This window comes from Lasioglossum baleicum, chromosome 8 (genome assembly GCF_051020765.1).
Source record: "Lasioglossum baleicum chromosome 8, iyLasBale1, whole genome shotgun sequence".
NCBI classification, from domain to species: domain Eukaryota; kingdom Metazoa; phylum Arthropoda; class Insecta; order Hymenoptera; family Halictidae; genus Lasioglossum; species Lasioglossum baleicum.
In genome coordinates, this window is record NC_134936.1 from 17889532 (window position 1) to 17908695 (window position 19164).

General features: G+C 48.6%; 2 protein-coding genes across 2 annotated transcripts; one reads left to right on the forward strand and one right to left on the reverse strand.

Annotated features, from left to right (window-relative positions):
- Positions 1–69: 69 nt before the first annotated feature.
- Rudimentary (carbamoyl-phosphate synthetase 2, aspartate transcarbamylase, and dihydroorotase rudimentary) lies at positions 70–19103 on the forward strand. The gene is made up of 26 exons (XM_076429341.1): positions 70–1760; positions 2752–2890; positions 2948–3233; positions 3309–3625; positions 4076–4646; positions 4711–4944; positions 5201–5845; positions 6125–6677; positions 7327–7702; positions 7764–8190; positions 8652–8850; positions 8924–9075; positions 9156–9260; positions 14196–14444; positions 14891–15142; positions 15576–15740; positions 15931–16092; positions 16180–16351; positions 16599–16714; positions 16999–17410; positions 17534–17874; positions 17942–18083; positions 18150–18220; positions 18293–18471; positions 18635–18839; positions 18906–19103. The coding sequence occupies exons 1-26, from the start codon at positions 1628–1630 to the stop codon at positions 19101–19103; spliced, it is 6801 nt and encodes a 2266-aa protein (XP_076285456.1). The 5' UTR covers positions 70–1627.
- On the reverse strand, positions 8623–15580 carry LOC143211565 (uncharacterized). Its single transcript, XM_076429354.1, has 5 exons — positions 14872–15580; positions 13175–13614; positions 12610–12908; positions 10452–12139; positions 8623–10055 (listed from the first exon to the last, which is right to left on the reverse strand). Exons 2-5 carry the CDS (start codon positions 13372–13374, stop codon positions 9516–9518), a joined length of 2727 nt encoding a protein of 908 aa, XP_076285469.1. The 5' UTR covers positions 13375–13614; positions 14872–15580; the 3' UTR covers positions 8623–9515.
- Positions 19104–19164: the final 61 nt, after the last annotated feature.

Genomic DNA, 19164 nt, shown 5'->3' on the forward strand with positions numbered 1-19164 from the left:
ACGGCATAGGTATAGTATGTGTATAGGAAAACCGAGAGTTGAGCGTGGCAAAGATCTTGGTAGAACGTGACGTCACAAGATAAGTCTTAAGATAATTTCAAAATGGCTGATGCGGCAGACCGACGCTAACCGACGCCGACGCTACCCATTACACTACCCATTTCAACAATTTTGAATTTCATCTACTCAATTTTTTTATAAATGCACAAAGATCCGCAGTCTAATAATAACTAATCACAAGCGAGGTAAATGTAAATTATGTAAAAATAGCAGTACTACCTATTGATACGGGTGTCGCCCTAATGCGCCACGCGCAGTTCATACGGTCTGGGATAGGTACGGGCCTGAGCTGCCTCGAGGATTAGGGCCGTTACGGGGAACGAGACGTGCGGCCGGTGAAAGGAGGCGGCCTGAGAAGTCTCATCCGTGCCGACCACTGAGTCGACAGCGCGAACTGCATCGATTCTTTAAGTTGAAAATAAATGTAGACAATTAAAAAATGTTTTGGGTTAAACTTTTCATTAAAACTCGAAGCAATAAGTATTTACCGAACAAAACGATTATAGATGCGGGATTCGATTCGGGGCCAGAAGATTCCCAGCCGTATATATGTAGTTGTTTTGTTAACGACTACCCAATCTCTAGAAAATTATAAAAAAATTAAGAACGGTTGCTTCAATAATATCCAAGTACTGAATTTTTATAAAACTGGAGTCTCTAACACTTCAATACAAAACATGCGTTTTCTTGGAATTTTTGGAGGTTTTCAATTTTTTAAAACATGTTTCCGTAATCCGAAAAATCTGAAAAAATACACATTAATAAATCAGGATGAGACACAACTAACGTAATAATATAAATGTGGTCAACTGAAGACTTTGATGTATGTATATACATAAAATCGGCAATTTTATTATATGTTTTCCGGTTTGTTTAAAAATCGATTTTGCAACCAAAAATTTTGAAAAAAATCTCAGTAGTGTATGCTATTCGGTAGAATATTCATGAATTTTTTCATAATTTTCTGTTGAACATGACGGGACTAAAAACAAATTTGGTTGGATACTTCTGACCATCTTTTCCGGCTATACCTTAAGAATCAACGAAAACATTATTTAAAAAATACAAAATATATTTCTGTGTACATCGTTAAAACCGATTTTTCAAAAAAAAATTAGGCCTAATTTCTCTTCGATATCTCTTTTAGATCAAAAGTTACAGAAAAATGTGCGTCGCGCTGCGTGCTGTGCCCGAGATTCCGACTTTTCGCGTCATGCTTCCGAAACTTCGGCAACGTGAAAATCGAAGGTACGCGTCGGCGTCGATCAGTCGAGCATGGTCGAGCAGGTAGTCACACGGACATGGTAGAGGTACGCTTGTGTAGCGCGCGTGCAATCGAACAGGCACTCACACGGGCAGAGTAGAAGTACGTTCGTGTGTAGCGCGTGCGCAGCAGAAGCAACGGCGAGGACGGTAAGTCCACGGTCCGTCAGAGTGGGGGTCCTGTGCCGGAGGGGAAAGGTCCTCGCGTCCACAGTCCACGATTCTGGCCTGGCATCACTGAGTGTAGTGTAGTGTCTGCCGGCCAAGAGCACGCTCGCATCTCAGACCGCTGTTTGGTTTTTTAATGGTCGAGAAAATGCAGGAACACGCGGCAGCCATTCGCGAAAGCGCAAAAACCGCCTTCCTCTTGCTGGAGGATGGCTCGGTATTCCCGGGAAAACATTTCGGCGCGGAAAAACCGGTCGACGGCGAAGTTGGTGAGTATATTCGAGCGACACGTGTTTCTCGTTCGCGCTGTGCAACCAGTAGGCAGACGCACGTGCACAGCATTTTACACGGCCGAGCGAACTTTGCTCCGATTTTTCAACAAATCGGAGTTTTTCCAACATCGAGACAACGATTCGTTCGATTACGGGATCGATGCGTGCACGTGCACGATCCGAGTGTCGACGCGTCGAACGACGTTCGCAAACGTTTGCGAGCGAGCAATCAGTCGGCCGGTCGAGCGGCCACGTGGGTAGGATTCGCGCTGACCGTCGCGTCGCGTCGCCTCGGTTAACAGACCATCCAGCGGGAATGCCAATCTCGACGAACTGTACCTTTATTCGTCGTGATCGGTGTGTCTCCGAGTCGTTGACAGCTTCGCTATCCCCCACCGTGCGCTGTCTATGTGTATCGCTTATCATTGGTTATTGTTGGTTATCGTTGGTCGTTAGCCGCAGACTGACGACAAACAAAAACCTTTTTCTTCCAACGAAATCGTTTAAAAACCCTGTTAAAAAATGATGCGTGGTAGCATGTAAACTAGGCGTGTCTACTCCGTCGCGGTCGCTCGGTAGTGCTTCGCGCGCAACAATATTTACGCGCGATTGCGAGCGACGATTTATCGATTTACGAACAACCGGTAATTGCGAGCGGAAGCAAGTTGCTCGTTCCGCGCGTTCGCATAGACCGGCACCGGCATGATAAAATATTGAAACATGCGTTGGAAAGGGAACTGTTCGCGCTAGATAGATTATTGTAGAATTGTAGATCTACCTTTATCGTATCCGGACCCGGACAGACCGTACAGTCGCGAAACAAGTTTGGAGCCAGCCACGACGCTCGATCGACTCGTTCCTCGACGCGCAATGTTTCTCTTTTATTTAGGATAGTTTAGCGAGTTACGGGGTCGAGTAACGCTCGACCGAACATATTCCACATGTACGCTATGCAGCCTTTTCGTATACGTAGACACGTTCTTTTCAGTTTTCCAGACCGGTATGATGGGTTATCCGGAGTCGCTGACAGATCCTTCCTACCACGCGCAAATCTTGGTGCTGACGTATCCGCTGATCGGAAACTACGGCGTGTTCGGCAACGAGATCGACGAGCACAAACTTCCGCAGTAAGATCTGGAACCTCCGCGTAATAAATCGAAAATACTGAACAAGTTCCTTTGCAGATGGTTCGAGTCGCATCGGATTTGGGCGGGCGGCCTTGTGGTCGGCGAGATTTGCGAGACTCCGAGTCACTGGCGGCAAACCAAAACCCTGTCCGAGTGGATGAAGGAGGAAAACATGCCCGGCATTTACGAGATCGACACCAGAGCTCTGACCAAAGTGATTCGCGAGAGGGGCACGATATTGGGCAGAATCGTCTTCGATCCTCCTCCCTCGAATCTTCCAGCAACCCTGAGTCCTCCGATAGCTGATCCCAACAAGAGGAATCTCGTGGCGGAGGTGGTTCAGGTGCGCTGTCTATCCTGAGATCGATCGCTCGTTTCTAAATTAAATTGTTTTTAACGTTGTCGCGTGAAATTTCAGGCCGAGAAGAAAACGTACAACCAGACCGGCTATCCTCGCGTGTGCGTCGTGGATTGCGGCCTCAAGTACAATCAATTGAGATGCTTGATCGGGCGAGGAGCTCGCGTGGACGTCGTGCCGTGGAACCACGATTTCCGCGAGACTGATTACGACGGTCTGTTCCTCAGCAATGGACCGGGCGACCCGAGCATGTGCGAGGCAACCGTCAGAAATATCCGATCGGTACTCATGGCGCGGTCGACTAAACCGATTTTCGGCATATGCCTGGGACACCAGTTGCTCTGCATCGCCGCGGGTTGCGTTACCTACAAGATGAAGTACGTATTCCCGTCCCAGTCCGATTTTAACCATTTGCATTCGGAGGTATTCTAACGCGCCAATTAAACATTTCTTCCGACCTAGAATATTTTTATTCTCTATGATTTTTTTTAAATTTTATTGTATAGTTTATAGTAATTGATTAGATAGATTAGATATTTGCTAAGGGTTAACCCTTTGCACTCGGAGATATTTTATCTCGAAAGTTAAACATTTTTCCGACCTAGAATATTTCCGTAATAATATTTCCATTCTCTATGATCTTTTAAATTTGATGGATACGAAATTGGTATCACACCCCATACACTACCTAAATGTTTAGTAATTGATTAGATACCGATATATTTAATAACGTGAACAATATTTAGAATAATGGCACAGCAACTTTTAGTGCCTCGGGGTCACCACTCGAGTGCTAAGGGCTAAATTTTCCATACGTTCGCGTACAGTTACGGGAATCGTGGACACAACCAGCCGGTTACTCACCACGGAACTGGACGATGTTACATGACCTCGCAGAACCACGGATTCGCGGTGGACGCCGACAAGTTGCCAGCCGATTGGGAGCCTCTGTTCACCAACGCCAATGACCAGAGCAACGAAGGAGTCCTGCACTCTACCCTGCCATACTTTTCGGTGCAGTTCCACCCAGAACACACCGCCGGTCCCGAAGACCTGGAATGCTTGTTCGACGTGTTTCTAGACGCTGTCAAAGACGAGATCGACCACAAGGAACCTCGACCAACCATCAAGGAGAGACTGAAGGAAAAGTTGATCTACCGACCACCGAGTCCGATCGTCTCGACTCGTCCGAAGAAGGTGCTAATTCTTGGCTCGGGTGGACTTAGCATTGGCCAAGCCGGCGAGTTTGATTATTCTGGATCGCAAGCGATCAAAGCACTGCAGGAAGAATGCGTGCAGACGTTATTGATCAATCCCAATATCGCGACTGTTCAGACGTCGAAAGGCATGGCGGACAAGGTGTACTTCTTACCGATTATACCGGAATACGTGGAGCAGGTAAGTTACACGTGGATCGCCTGCGTTGTATCGATTTATACAATTTACTCTTGTCTCGATGCAGGTGATACAATCGGAGCGTCCCGATGGAGTCCTGCTGACGTTCGGTGGACAAACGGCGCTCAACTGTGGCGTCGAGCTCGAGAAGAACGGAGTCTTTGCAAAGTATAACGTGAATATTTTAGGGACGCCTATACAGTCGATTATAGAGACGGAGGACAGGAAGATCTTCGCCGATCGGATCGGAGAGATTGGCGAGAAAGTCGCGCCGAGCGCCGCGGTCTATTCGATTCAAGAGGTGAGCTGGAGTAATATTCGGACACTCTTAAAAAGACGATAACTTTTTTAATATTGGGTCAAGTTGTAAACTGCAACTTTTAGTATTTTCTCTACAATTCCGACCAATTGCAATTTTCGGAAAAATTTCTTGTCACACCGTGTGGTAAACCAATTGCTCGGAAGAAAGTCGAAATCGCGTAGTCCAATATTAAAACAGTTATCGGTTTTGTGAGAGTGTCCGAATACTAATGGGAGTTGTTGCGTTCGTATCGCAGGCGTTGGAAGCCGCCGAGAAGCTGGGCTACCCCGTCATGGCAAGAGCGGCGTTCTCTCTAGGAGGTTTGGGTTCTGGATTCGCCAATTCCAACGAAGAGTTGAGGATACTTGCGCAACACGCGTTCGCCCACTCGAATCAACTGATCGTCGATAAGTCGTTGAAGGGTTGGAAAGAAGTCGAGTACGAGGTTGTCCGCGACGCGTACGACAATTGCATCACCGTGTGCAACATGGAGAACGTCGATCCTCTCGGAATCCACACGGGGGAATCGATCGTGGTCGCTCCGAGTCAGACACTGTCCAACAGAGAATACAATATGCTTCGTACCACGGCGATCAACGTGATCAGGCACTTCGGCATCGTCGGCGAATGCAACATCCAATACGCGCTGAACCCGTACTCCGAGGAGTACTACATCATAGAAGTGAACGCCAGATTGTCTCGAAGTTCGGCGCTGGCGAGCAAAGCGACCGGCTACCCGCTCGCCTACGTTGCGGCCAAATTGGCGCTCGGCATTCCGCTTCCGAACATCCATAATTCCGTCACCGGCAAGACTACAGCGTGCTTCGAGCCGAGCCTCGATTACTGCGTCGTCAAGATCCCGCGATGGGACCTAGGAAAGTTTCATCGAGTCAGCACAAAGGTACGCTGATCAATAGACAACGGATCTTCATGCAAAATCAAAATATTCTACCTGATTTGCAACCAATCGGAGCGAAACAGAAATTGATTTTCTTTCTATTAAGGAAGAAAAAGAATCAACATATTAATGTTGAATAGGTCGAAAGTAATGTAACAGCGTTTTTAAATTCTTCTAATGTTTTCACCGTGTCGAGTTACACCTACTCATTTTTGTTATAAATGCATAAAGTCCGCTGTCTCCTGATTAATAAGCACAAATTAATGAACAAGTTGCTTTCAGATCGGCAGCTCGATGAAGAGCGTGGGAGAAGTGATGGCGATCGGTCGGAAGTTCGAGGAAGCCTTCCAGAAAGCTTTGAGAATGGTGGACGAGAACATCAACGGGTTCGATCCGTACGTGAAGACTCCGAACGACGAGGAGCTGGAGAAACCAACGGACAAGAGGATGTTCGTCCTCGCTGCCTCTATAAAGGCTGGCTACACGATCGACCGATTGTACGAGCTGACGAAGATTGATCGGTGGTTCCTCAACAAGATGAAGAATATCATTGACTATTATCTGGTGTTGGAGAACGTGGACCACACGAAACTGTCGCACGAGGTACTGTTGCGCGCGAAACAGATCGGCTTTTCGGACAAACAGATCGCTGCTGTGGTGAAGAGCTCCGAGCTGGCGGTTCGAATCCAAAGACAGGAGAGCAATATTCGGCCGAAGGTGAAGCAGATAGACACGGTGGCAGCCGAGTGGCCGGCCACCACGAATTACCTTTATCTGACGTACAACGGGACTACGCACGACGTCGAATTCCACGGCGGTTACACGATGGTAATCGGTAAGCGAAAGCGCGAGATCGTCGTCGCACTATAGTCTGGAAATTCGCTTTTTGTGGCCCAAAACTATTTTAGCGTTAATTCAAAGGTAAACGTAATATGTACAGCGAAGTCGCGACTCTTGTCAACCATGTTCCGACATTATTTCTTTATGACTGCGTCTATCGCGCCGAGAGTTCAATCGAAATCCGAACGTAGAGAAGGACAGCATGTAAGTACGGTTCAAAGAAAACGCGCGAGCCTTTGACTGTGCCAGCGACGGCGACTGTCCCCATCTCTTTCTTTCCCATGCGCTGCCCTTCCTTGGCCGGCAGTGGAGTGGGTAGGCACCTGACAACTATCGCGACTTTACTGTGCTATGCTAATAAGTCAGAAACATACAGTAACATTTAAAAAATCGAGGTGATCCCGTTTTTCTATAAAGAAAATTTGTTGAGTTTCTCTTTACAATGTTATATCTCAGCACAGAACAATCTGGAATGAATAATAATTTGGATTTTTTGAAGGCTCTGAACGGTTCTTATTCTGTTGCGAAAAAATGTTTTCAATATCTTAATCGTGAAAAATTGACTTTTGGCCATAAAAAGCGGATTTCCAGACTATCTTCGCATCGAAACGACTCGACGCGACGACTGATCGTTTCTGTGGCAGGTTCCGGGGTGTATCGAATCGGCAGCTCGGTAGAGTTCGATTGGTGCGCGGTCAGCTGTCTGCGCGAGTTGCGGAAGCTGGGTAGGAAAACGATCATGGTCAATTACAATCCGGAAACGGTCAGCACCGACTACGACATGAGCGATCGGTTGTACTTCGAGGAGATATCGTTCGAGGTGGTGATGGACATTTACGACCACGAGTGTCCCGAGGGAATAATTCTATCGATGGGCGGTCAGTTGCCGAACAACATCGCTATGGATCTTCACAGGCAGCAAGCGAGGATTCTTGGTACCTCCCCCGAGTCCGTAGACGGTGCGGAGAATCGATTCAAGTTTTCTCGAATGTTGGACGGCATCGGTATATCGCAGCCTAGGTAAATTAATAATTGAGGAGTTGGTTGAAGTCGAGGGATTAACGCGAATCGGATCGTTCAGGTGGAAGGAATTGACCAATCTGCGGTCCGCCATTGATTTCTGCGAGGAGGTCGGCTATCCGTGTCTGGTGAGGCCGTCTTACGTGTTGAGCGGTGCCGCGATGAACGTGGCGCACTCGAACAACGATCTCGAGTCGTATCTGAAGAACGCGAGCGAAGTCAACAAGGAGCACCCGGTGGTTATATCGAAGTTTATCCTCGAAGCGAAGGAGATAGACGTGGACGCGGTCGCCTACGACGGCGTGATTCTCTGCATGGCCGTGTCCGAGCACGTGGAGAACGCGGGCGTTCACTCCGGGGACGCTACCTTGGTGACACCGCCGCAGGACATCAACGCCGAGACGCTGACCAAGATCAAAATGATTTCGAAAGCGGTTGCCGCGTCGCTCGGCGTCACGGGACCGTTCAACATGCAATTGATAGCCAAGGTAATCAGCGTTCTGTTCTGTTGGATTACAATTGAATACTTCGCGAATTGTAATTACATATTCAATTACATTGTATTCGATTATTTCGTAATTTAGTCGCTTCATTCAGTTCCATTATAATGTAATCTGTAATTCTGATCTCTTATTCAATCGAAGTACAATGTGCCTCGTTTTTACAGTTGAAATACAATTACTAAGTACAGTGTAATTATGAATTATAAATAAGAAGAATGAGAACGGGAGAAACTCATTGAGTAATTTATGTATATTGTATTTCGATCACACTGATGATTCGCAATGATGAATGCAATTACAATGTAATTCCAATACCGTGTACATAGAATACAATGCAACGCAATTTCGTAATTCAATTACAATGTATTTAAATTAGTACAATTCCGAATGTAACAATCGGTTCATGTTGTTCGATCGACGAGCGACGCTAATATCATACTTTGCAGGACAACGAGCTGAAAGTGATCGAGTGCAACGTTCGAGTGTCGAGGTCGTTCCCGTTCGTGTCGAAGACCTTGGACTACGATTTCGTGGCCATGGCCACGCGGCTGATAGTCGGAGAGCCGGTAGATCCTGTGGACGTTCTCGCAGGATGCGGCAAAGTCGGCGTCAAAGTGCCGCAGTTCTCTTTCTCTCGACTCGCCGGTAAGTCCGCGCCCGCAGGCTTCGAATTCTAAGGGAATCGATCGAGACATTCGCGTGTTCTGCTTGCGTTTAGGCGCCGACGTGATGCTGGGAGTCGAGATGGTCTCCACGGGAGAGGTGGCCTGTTTCGGCGACAATCGGTACGAGGCATACCTGAAAGGAATGATGAGCACCGGATTTCACATACCGCAGAAGGGAATCCTGCTGTCGGTAGGAAGCTTCAAGGTAGGCAGTAGACTCATTGACGAAGAACGGTACGAAGAAACGAAACACGAGTCCTATCGATCGTTCGCGTTCGGTTGCAGCACAAAATGGAATTGCTGCCGTCGATCCGCAGCCTTCAGAAGATGGGATACAAGTTGTACGCCAGCATGGGAACCGCGGACTTCTACACCGAGCACGGAGTCGAGGTAAGCGCGGCATGAATCGATGTGAGACACACGTTTATTCTTACAAACGAAATCTATATTTAAACGCGTATTTATACAAGGATGGTTACAAGCGAATGATCTCGATTATCTGTTTTGAACGGATGATAGGCCCTCTGCTAATCCACGGAATAACAGAACGCGTTCTCAGTCTTTTTCGAGTATAAATGGACGTTGACACTCGTTGACGGATAAATCGACTTGGTCGGGACAGCAAAAGGTTGTTCGCCGATACGCTCATACGTTCGACGAGTCCACGGGTTCCTCGGCGGTCTTGTCGAGAAACTTGTCTTGACGGGATGTCTCGTTGCTCGCTGCCGTCGTTGGCAGAATCCGAATCGAGTTGTTCTTCGGAGCGTCGGACGTCTGTTCCTCGTGGACTGCAGCTACGGTGATGTTCGTCGCGTCGTCCTCCGTCCCCGACGACGCCGACGTCGCGGTGCGATCGGATTCATGCGCGAATCGGTCCTTCAACGATGACACGTATACCGCAGCTTCCACGTTTCTCTTGGGCGTTTCAGGCCCGTCGTTCTGTGACCATGTCCGAGGTGTCTTCTTCCGAAGAACGTTGATCTTGTCGCGATGACTCCTAACATTATCCTTGTACCTCGGCTCCTCGAAAAGAAGCGTAGCCAAACGGTCCGCGTGATCGAGGTACAGAGCTTTCTCCCGACAAGCTCCGTACTGGTTGCATCTGTCGGCCATTTGGATGAAATGTTGTATGAAGAAATCTAGTAGAGCGAACAACCTTGGACCTTCCAGCTCCGCGCAGCGTACCTGAAAATTGTGACAGCCACTTGCTAGAGTATCGCAGATAAGATTAACACGCAGATAAACAATAGAGAGACGGACAGAGAGCGAGAGAGGATTGGGTAGGTGTCCGTGAAAAGGGATTAGACTAAGATTGAGGATATTATGTTATTGTTGAACGAGGTAACGAGTATGTAACATGCTGCGATAAGTGTCTGGCCTTTAACCTTCAGTTATTCAGTTATTCTTTCATAAAGCTGCCACAGCTGCAGGCTGCATTTTCATCAGAAAAATGCTACGAATATGTTGGTCAAAGTCTCATAAAAAAATAATGAAAAAAAAGAAAGAATTTAGTCAAAGAATATTATTCCTGGCCGGACCCGTGTTTGGGACAATTATCGAGGAACCACTGTAAAACCTTACCGAGATTTCGATTATGGAATCCGCTGCTTTCTGCGGGCTGATCAGGGTCCTGTTGGTGACCACTCGAGAGGCGCGCTTCTCGTTTTGATCCCTGACGGATTTCCAAAATTCGGCTCTGGAGTATTTCTCGTTGTCCTCGGCGGTCGGGCCTGGTCGGTTCATGTTCGACGTGGAGACTTGCCACGCCAGAGCTGGATTCAGCACGGTCAGCGTGTCCCCCGTTAAAATATTCAGCAACTTCGCAAAGTCCAGTCTCGGATAAAAGTTCTCGCGGTATCGGATGTTCTCCATCGCGTGGAAAACGTACATCACCGGATTCTCAGTGATGCGTTTCAGTTGTTTCTGCGTGTACAGGAGGTGTTCGCACGGTATCCTCTGAAAGAGATTCCTCCCCCTGACAAAGTAATCGGTGAGCGTCGGCTCGAACTGGCTCATCCCGTGATAGAGCGATTTGAGCAATGTGATCAGACAGTCGCCGGATCTGGTGGCTGACCATTTCGACGGATTGTCGTGTTCCTCGATCAGCCAGAAGAGCTTGTGTCTGATGTGAGCGGTGGTCAGGCCGTACATAGCATCCAGGACGGGTCTCACGAAGGTCTTGTGGAGCATCAACGCGATCAGATAGACCTGCACTTGGGTGTGCGTCATGCAAGTCTCGAGGTATCGTTCCGCGGCTGGGAAGGTCAGCTGCCACTCGAGATCTTGACTGAGGTTGTTCCGATCTCCTTTCTTCGGCGCGAAACCCTCCGGAACCACGTAACACCCGGAAAGCTTGATCTTCTCGATGTCCGAGGGGTCGGGCCAAGTGTTCCGCGATCGGTCCAACCATTCCTTAGCGCAGGTGGGCCACTGCATCCACATGGCGGGCAAGATCTCGTATTGCTCCACGCGAGTCTGCTTCGTCTTCTTAGACACCATCACTTTGTCGCAATGGATCACGCAACCTTCGCGCCTGATGTCGTCCACCGACTCCTTGTCAAACCCTAAACAGTCGGCCAACCGAAACGCGAACACCTTCGTGAAATGCAACATAAACTCGGTGCTGCTCGCGTAGAATAGATCGTAATTATGCCGTTTCATAGCCTCCTTCAGTCTGCGTATCTTGCTGTTCGCCAACTGCTTCTTCTCCTCCTGTGGATCGTACACCTTCCCGTCCGCCCCGAACGTGACGCGTTTGAAACACGCGTTCGGAAGTACCGCGTTCCTTATCCAACCTTCGTCTATACCCTCGTCGGTCGAACTTTGTCCGAGCCTCGATTTCTGGCTCGGATTATAACTGCTATCGCTGTCCATCGTGTAATTATCGGAACGATACCCGGAACTTAGGCTACTCGTGTGATTTTGATTGACGGTCCCCTGGAACTTGGCTCGCGGCAAAGGCTTATCGTGCCGGCGACGTTGTTCGATCGAGTTCTTCGTCGGATTTATCGGCTTCTCGTACGAGAGGGAACCGTTCTCTGAATCGGTGTCGGTGGCGTTTCGCAAGCTGCGATTCGACCGACCGACGGCTAATTTCTTCTCGTACGAAATCTCCCCCTCTTCGTCCTCCTCGAGCAGCAGACTCGGCAACGATCGCGCCAGCGCTTGCTGCTTGAACTCTTTCATCGACGTCTTCATGCAGTACACGCTGTCACTGTCGCTGTAAAACTCGCGGCCGTTCTCCGTGATCAGTTGCAGCTGAATGTACCCTGAAAAGAGAACGATTCGCTGAAAACACTGTTGAGAGTGATGCTTTGTTGCGGCAACAAAAAAAAAACAAATTTCGGTCTTTAACCCCTTCCACTACGATATCGTGACTAACTCGTGATGAAGATTCTGAACACAGTCTAATAAATATGTAGGGTGCCCAAATATGGTATAGTCCCCTAGCATGGCACTACAATCTTGTAAAGAAGAAGTCGCACTTTAGAGAGAAAATTTTACAAGTATTTTTTCCAAGTGTTACTCAACAATGTGCATTGCGTTTGCACCATTCTATAGAGTTTAGTATCGATACTGCGCCAGTTGTGTCTCTACGTGTTGAATATTTTTGTGGTTCGATTTTCGATTGCATGAAAGTTGAAAAAGTTGTTTTAGTTTTTTGTAAAAAAAAAAAGAAAGAATGCTGCGAAATTCGGGGCCCCACGCGACTGCTTAGCCCACTGTTTGTAGCTTTTACCTTCGTGTTGCGTGGTGTGCAGCATGATATTGTACATGACCGAGTCGTCCATGCTGCTGTAGTGCGACAACGAGTTCTGTTCCATGATCTCCACGTTGTCGTACACCGTGAACATCCTTACAGGCTGCAGCGGCTCGGTGGTCGGACGCAAAGTCTGTCTGGCCGACGTGAATTTCACATTCTTCTCCACGCGCTCCTGCAGAACATCCGGCAACAGGACGCGCTTCTGCGGCGGCAAACGTTTGTTCAACTCCGACTCGAGCGGCGACACCAACTTCCCCTTCGCCTCCTCGATCTCCCTGAAAAACCGATTTACACAGACCGCGGACTCGTAATCTCGTTATTTTTTTTCATCGAAATTTTGTCGCGTCACACGAACCACCATCGCGCCGAGAGATAGAAACCCTTTATGTCCGATCTATTACAACTACAAGGCTAGATTAGATTATGATTAATTGGACCGCTATCGATATCGACGTGTCGCACACCACGAAACCGAGGAATATTCGCTCTCGAGTGTCGCGAAACGTGCGCGAACGAATTTTAAGGGAACTTCAGAGCTTACTCTTCGTAATTCCGGAAGAACTGGACGCACATCATCAGATTGTTCAGCACGAAGCTTTCCGGGTTGTTTTGAATCATTTTCCTGAGTCGAACCAGCTCGACGTCCTCGTACACGTCCTCCGTATCGGTGACGTTCTTCCCTCCACGCTTGCCATGTTTCGATCGCGATCCGTTCTCATTTTTCGAGTGAGACCTTCCCATTGCACTTGTTCCGAACTGTTCGCGACACCGTTGTAGAAACGCCACCGTTCGGCCGCGCACCGTCCGCAGCCTCCAACAACTAAATCAAATTCGTCGATTCGACCGCCTCGAGGATAAGCGAACATCCGCGAACATGATCGCGCTAGCACAGGTTGACACACACTCGCCGCTCATCGACAAGTAATCCAGTTTCAGGGCACCGCGGCTGATAAAATACCAACTACCTATCTGATTATGGAACTAGAAAGCAACGCACGGTTTTAATCGATACCTCGTTATCGGCTATCTACGACAGCCGGCCATGAAAAAAATTCTTCTGTCGAGCGATCGGTTATCCCGCGACACGGTCGAGGCATGGCATCTACGGGAACGTCGTTTCTTTCGAGATTTCAAGACCAAACGATTGCAACGAACTCAATGATAGCAACTTCCGGATCCGGAAGCGACAATCGTTCGATTACATCCGTTTGTTTGTTGCGCGTCTAGCCCGTGGCGCGATCGAATCGATCGGGGAATAATTCGAATGGAATGCGGTGTAATCGGCGATATTGTAACTCGACCAATCGCGTATATCAACGATTCGTTCAGCTCCGACCTTGCTTTATCTAGTTCCACCGAGTTACACCGATTACAATTGGAGGGAGATGAGACCAAAGTTTTCGATGATCGTTATCGAATATTTATATGGAGCAATGGGATCAGCAAGGGGAAGATAAGGGATTTGGACTACGATAAAGCTTTAAATCGCGCCGAAAAATATAATATACGTTCCGGGATCGGGATAGCACGTCAGCCTTGACGAATGAAATTTATGACCGCAGGTGGAACCGGTTCAATGGACGTTCGAGAACATCAGCATGAACGAAGATTCCAGCCCTAGCGAGCTTTGTCATCTGGCAGATTTCCTCTCGAAGAAGCAGTTCGATCTTATCATCAATTTGCCGATTAGGAACGGGGGTGCGCGACGCGTCTCGAACTTCATGACCCACGGCTACCGCACGAGGAGGCTCGCCGTCGATTACTCCGTGCCTCTGATCACGGACGTGAAATGCACGAAACTGCTCGTCGAAGTGAGTATCGCCGCGTTGGGGTCAAAGTCAAATTTCTCATTTCTCGAGAAATTTAAATCTAGGAAAATTCTTATGAATCGCGTTTATTTGATAACATATTTTCGGAAATGAACAAATACATACACCAACGAGCACAACTGATTCAACACACTTTAAATCAGAATAACTTTTTTATGAATGGACCAAACGACTTCAATTTCTCTGTAAGGCTAGAAGAATTAGTTTAGTAAATGACGTCTAAAAATATTTTGAAAAAATGCATTTGGTCGGAATTGCGAAAAAAAATAGTAAAAATTGATTTTTACTATTATACTTTTTTAGCTGGGCCAATAACGAAAGTCTTAATTTTCATTTCTCGAGAAATGAAAAATGTTGAGGAATCAGGAACACTGGTCACGACCGATCGCACGATTGAAAATTCAGTTACTCGACGAGTGATTTTGCAGGCCATGAGAATGCTCGGCGGGCGAGCGCCCCGCATGAAGACCCACGCGGATTGCGTGTCCTCGCGGAGAATGATCAAGCTCCCCGGCCTGATCGACGTCCACGTGCATACGCGCGACCCCGGCGCGGTTCACAAGGAGGACTTTGCTTCGTGCACCGCCGCCGCGCTCGCCGGAGGCGTCACGATGATCTTCGCGATGCCCAACACGAATCCAGCGGTCGTCGACCCACAGTCGTTCGCGCTGGCCAAAGAGGTAAATGCCTGAAGCTTGGTCAGTCATTGTTGTGTAAAGATTGTCTAGAACAAGAAGTTCCAACATGAAGCTCGCGAGCCACGCGTGACTCTCTCCCCGCTTGGGTACTGCCCCCACTCCTAGACTTCATCGTTGCTGTAGAACTCCGTCCTGTTCAGCGCCACGACATTAACAATTTAAGACAGCATCTGGACTAAGCTCACCCCCAATTTTCTCCCACTATTCCTTACCACCTCCACCACAAATTTCTCATCCCTTAAGAAGCATCTTTCGTTCCAGTTCCAGCTCGTTCGTTCTACAGTTCCTAGCCTAAATTATACCGTCGTTTAGCATTCATCAGAACACCTCACGTTTTACCAATTACCTAGCACGTTTTTTACGCACGTACAGTCATCGTCGGCCACCTAAAAATAATTGTCTCCGTACATTTCAGCGATCCGTAAGCAACGCCCGATGCGACTACGCCCTCTTCGTCGGCGCTTCATCCGAAAATTACAGTATAACACCGGAGTTGGCTCCCCTCGCAGCTGGACTGAAAATGTACCTCAACGAGACGTTTACTACGCTTCGATTGACCGACCTCACCGTATGGATCAAGGTGCGTATCCGCGGCCTTGGAATTCCCATTGATATCGTGCGATCCTCGAGAACGATCTTTGTAGTTCCCCGCGTGTTCCACGATGCGTTGATAACACCGTCGACTGCGCCTATTATTACATGTGACGCATAAGAATAAGGAAAGATATCGCGCGAACGTACAAGTATTGCAGCATCGATATTTTTTGCAGCACTTCCAAAGCTGGCCAAAGAAGTATCCCATTTGCGTGCACGCCGAGGGCCAAACAACAGCCGCCATTCTTCTGATAGCCGGGCTGCACAATCGACCGATTCACGTGTGCCACGTGGCTCGAAAGGAGGAGATCCAAATAATTCGCGCTGCTAAGGAAAAAGTGCGTACGCGTTCGACAGCTCGATGGCACTAATATATCTCTAATAATCTAATGTTTTTTAATTTGACCGCTCGTTCGATCTTTCAGGGCATGGCGGTCACTTGCGAGGTGTGTCCTCATCATTTGTTCCTGTGCGAGGAAGATCTACCGCGCATTGGTCACGGTCGAGGCAGAGTCTGCCCGATTCTGGGGACCAAGGAGGATCAGCAGGCCCTGTGGGAGAATTTGGACGTGATCGATTGCTTCGCGACGGATCACGGTAAATCTCTGCCCCTATGGGGGTGTTCTCCTTTCCAGGATTTCAAAGGGTGTTGGATGCGCCTTCTCATTTCTCGATGATGCAAAGATGGATGCAAATTACGCCTCGTAAACGTGAATGTAGTCTAGATTGATCTTTTATCTAGCGCTTTTCGCTGCAGCTTGACTACAGAGAAATGAGAAGGCGCATCCCTTAACCGCAACCTAGTTGACTTTGGCTTTAAACGAGAATTTCTGTTTGCCCGAAGCACCGCACACGGTCCAAGAGAAATCCAGCGAGAAACCACCGCCCGGATTTCCTGGCCTCGAGACTATGCTTCCGCTGTTGCTCACCGCTGTTCACGAGGGAAAATTGACAATAGAGGTGCACAGATCCATTCGATACAACACGTTGTAATCGCGGTTCACGATTTTTGTAGTACTAATTGATGAATCGATCGTAACGTATCTCCTCCGATATGACTCATTAGGACATTGTCTTCGATATCTCTCGCGGAGATAATCGACGCAACTGCATTGTAACAATTAAGAGAACCGTGACTAAACGTTCAACAATGTCTCCGCGTGCCCCCCTTCGAGGCCGGCGATCCGTTTGATCGTCGTCATCGACTATGACTAAGGAACTAATTGTGGAAGGGGATTTTGTAGGACGTAGTGGAGAAACTTTATAAAAATCCAAAGAAGATCTTCAATATCCCGGACCAACCGAATACCTACATCGAGGTCGATCTCGACGACACGTGGGTCATTCCGGAAGCCATGCCCTTCAGCAAGTCGAAGTGGACTCCGTTCGCCGGGATGAAAGTACGCGGATCGGTGCACCGAGTGGTTCTCAGAGGAGAAGTGGCTTACGTCGAGGGTCAGATCCTGGTGAATCCCGGCTTCGGGCAGGACATCAGGGAAATTCAAGCCAAAACGAAGCTCCAAACCCTGATGACCGCGCCCGTGGTCGACGTAACCAGTCGACCGAGCTCGGCCCTGGATGGTCTCTTGTCTCCGAACCTCGACAAATACAATTATTCCGAGCGATTCGCGGACCTGTCGGAGGAGGAGCAACACGGTGAGAGAATGTGATCGTCGACTCTGGGACTCGCGTGGTCCACTTTTTACGGCAGCCTCTGCTGTAGACCTCTGTTCTACGGTAAAGTATCGTCCGATCTAGAGGTCTCGTTTCGTTTCTCAGAGAGGTTCGCGCACCTGCTGCTACCGACGTTGCACAAGTCGAACGTCCACTTCGCCTCGGACGTGGAGTTTCGGGAGCACGGAAAGGTTCCGACGATTCAACGGAACATCTCGCCTCTTCCGATGAGCACCGCGATGAAGTACAAGAGCGACAGCAACCCTAATCTCTGCGTGACACCCGTTGCTCCAGTCCTCTCCGTTCACACCAGTAACAGCCTGATCGGACACAGTATATTATCCGTGGACATCTTCGACAAGGACATTCTGAAAGATCTCTTCTACGTCGCCGAGATGCTGCGCAACGCGGTCAGGAGAGAGCGATCTCTGGATCACATTTTACAAGTAAGCAAGTCCGTTCTTTCCTCTGATAGAGCATCGTAATTTCACATATCGCGTTTACCTCGAACAGGGAAAGCTGATGGCCTCAATCTTCTACGAAGTTAGCACGAGAACGTCTTGCAGCTTCGCGGCGGCGATGTTGCGTCTAGGAGGCCGAGTGATCTACATGGACGGAACCACCTCATCGGTGAAGAAGGGAGAGACTCTGGAAGGTTTGTTAATTAACGCGATCGAATGGTAGAGGATTCGGAGGATCAACCACCGTGATCACGTTTCAGATTCCGTTGCGGTGATGGCTGGATACGCCGACGTGGTGGTGCTTCGACATCCCGAGCCTGGCGCAGTATCGGTGAGCGTTGCTTTTCGCTTTTAAATTTCGTTGAAGCGCAGAATCTTTAAGCGTTCCTTGAAAATTGCCCAGAGAGCCGCGCAGCACTGTAGGAAGCCATTGTTGAACGCCGGCGACGGGGTTGGAGAACATCCCACGCAAGCGTTGCTCGACATCTTCACGATACGAGACGAGATCGGCACGGTGAACGGACTCACGATCACGATGGTCGGAGACTTGAAGCATGGCAGAACGGTGCATTCCTTGGCAAGGTCAGTCCGTGCCACCATTTCCTCGGTCCATATAACCTTGTTTATCTCGCGTCCTCGAGGGTAGTCGGTGTACAAAGTATTCGTACAACTTTTAATCTAGTTTGTTATTTTTAAATTGTGTACGAATACTTTGTACACTATGATTGCATTGAACCATGCGCAGGTTGTTGACTCTGTACAATGTGGAGCTTCGTTACGTGTGCCCACCTGGCCTCGGCATGCCGGACCACGTGGTGAAGTACGTGTCCGACCGCAGAATTCCTCAGGAGAAGTTCTCCACCTTGGAAGAAGCTCTTCCCGACACCGACGTCCTCTACATGACTCGCATTCAGAAGGAACGATTCGCCACGCAGGAGGAGTATCGACAGGTAAAAACATCGAAAATATTCCTATCCCACTAGAGTCTTGATTAACGGAGCTTTACGATTTTCTAGGTTTGCGGACACTTCGTGATAACCCCGCAGCTGATGTCTCGCGCGAAGAGGAAAATGATAGTGATGCATCCGCTGCCTCGCGTGTTCGAGATCAGCCCCGAGTTCGACACTGATCCGCGAGCCGCGTATTTCCGGCAAGCCGAGAACGGAGTCTACGTTCGAATGGCTCTGTTGGAGATGGTTCTTCGGCGCACGTGATACCGGTCGGGACAACAGGATGGGTTGTACTGGCAACGTTTCAGGAGGAGAATCGACTGCA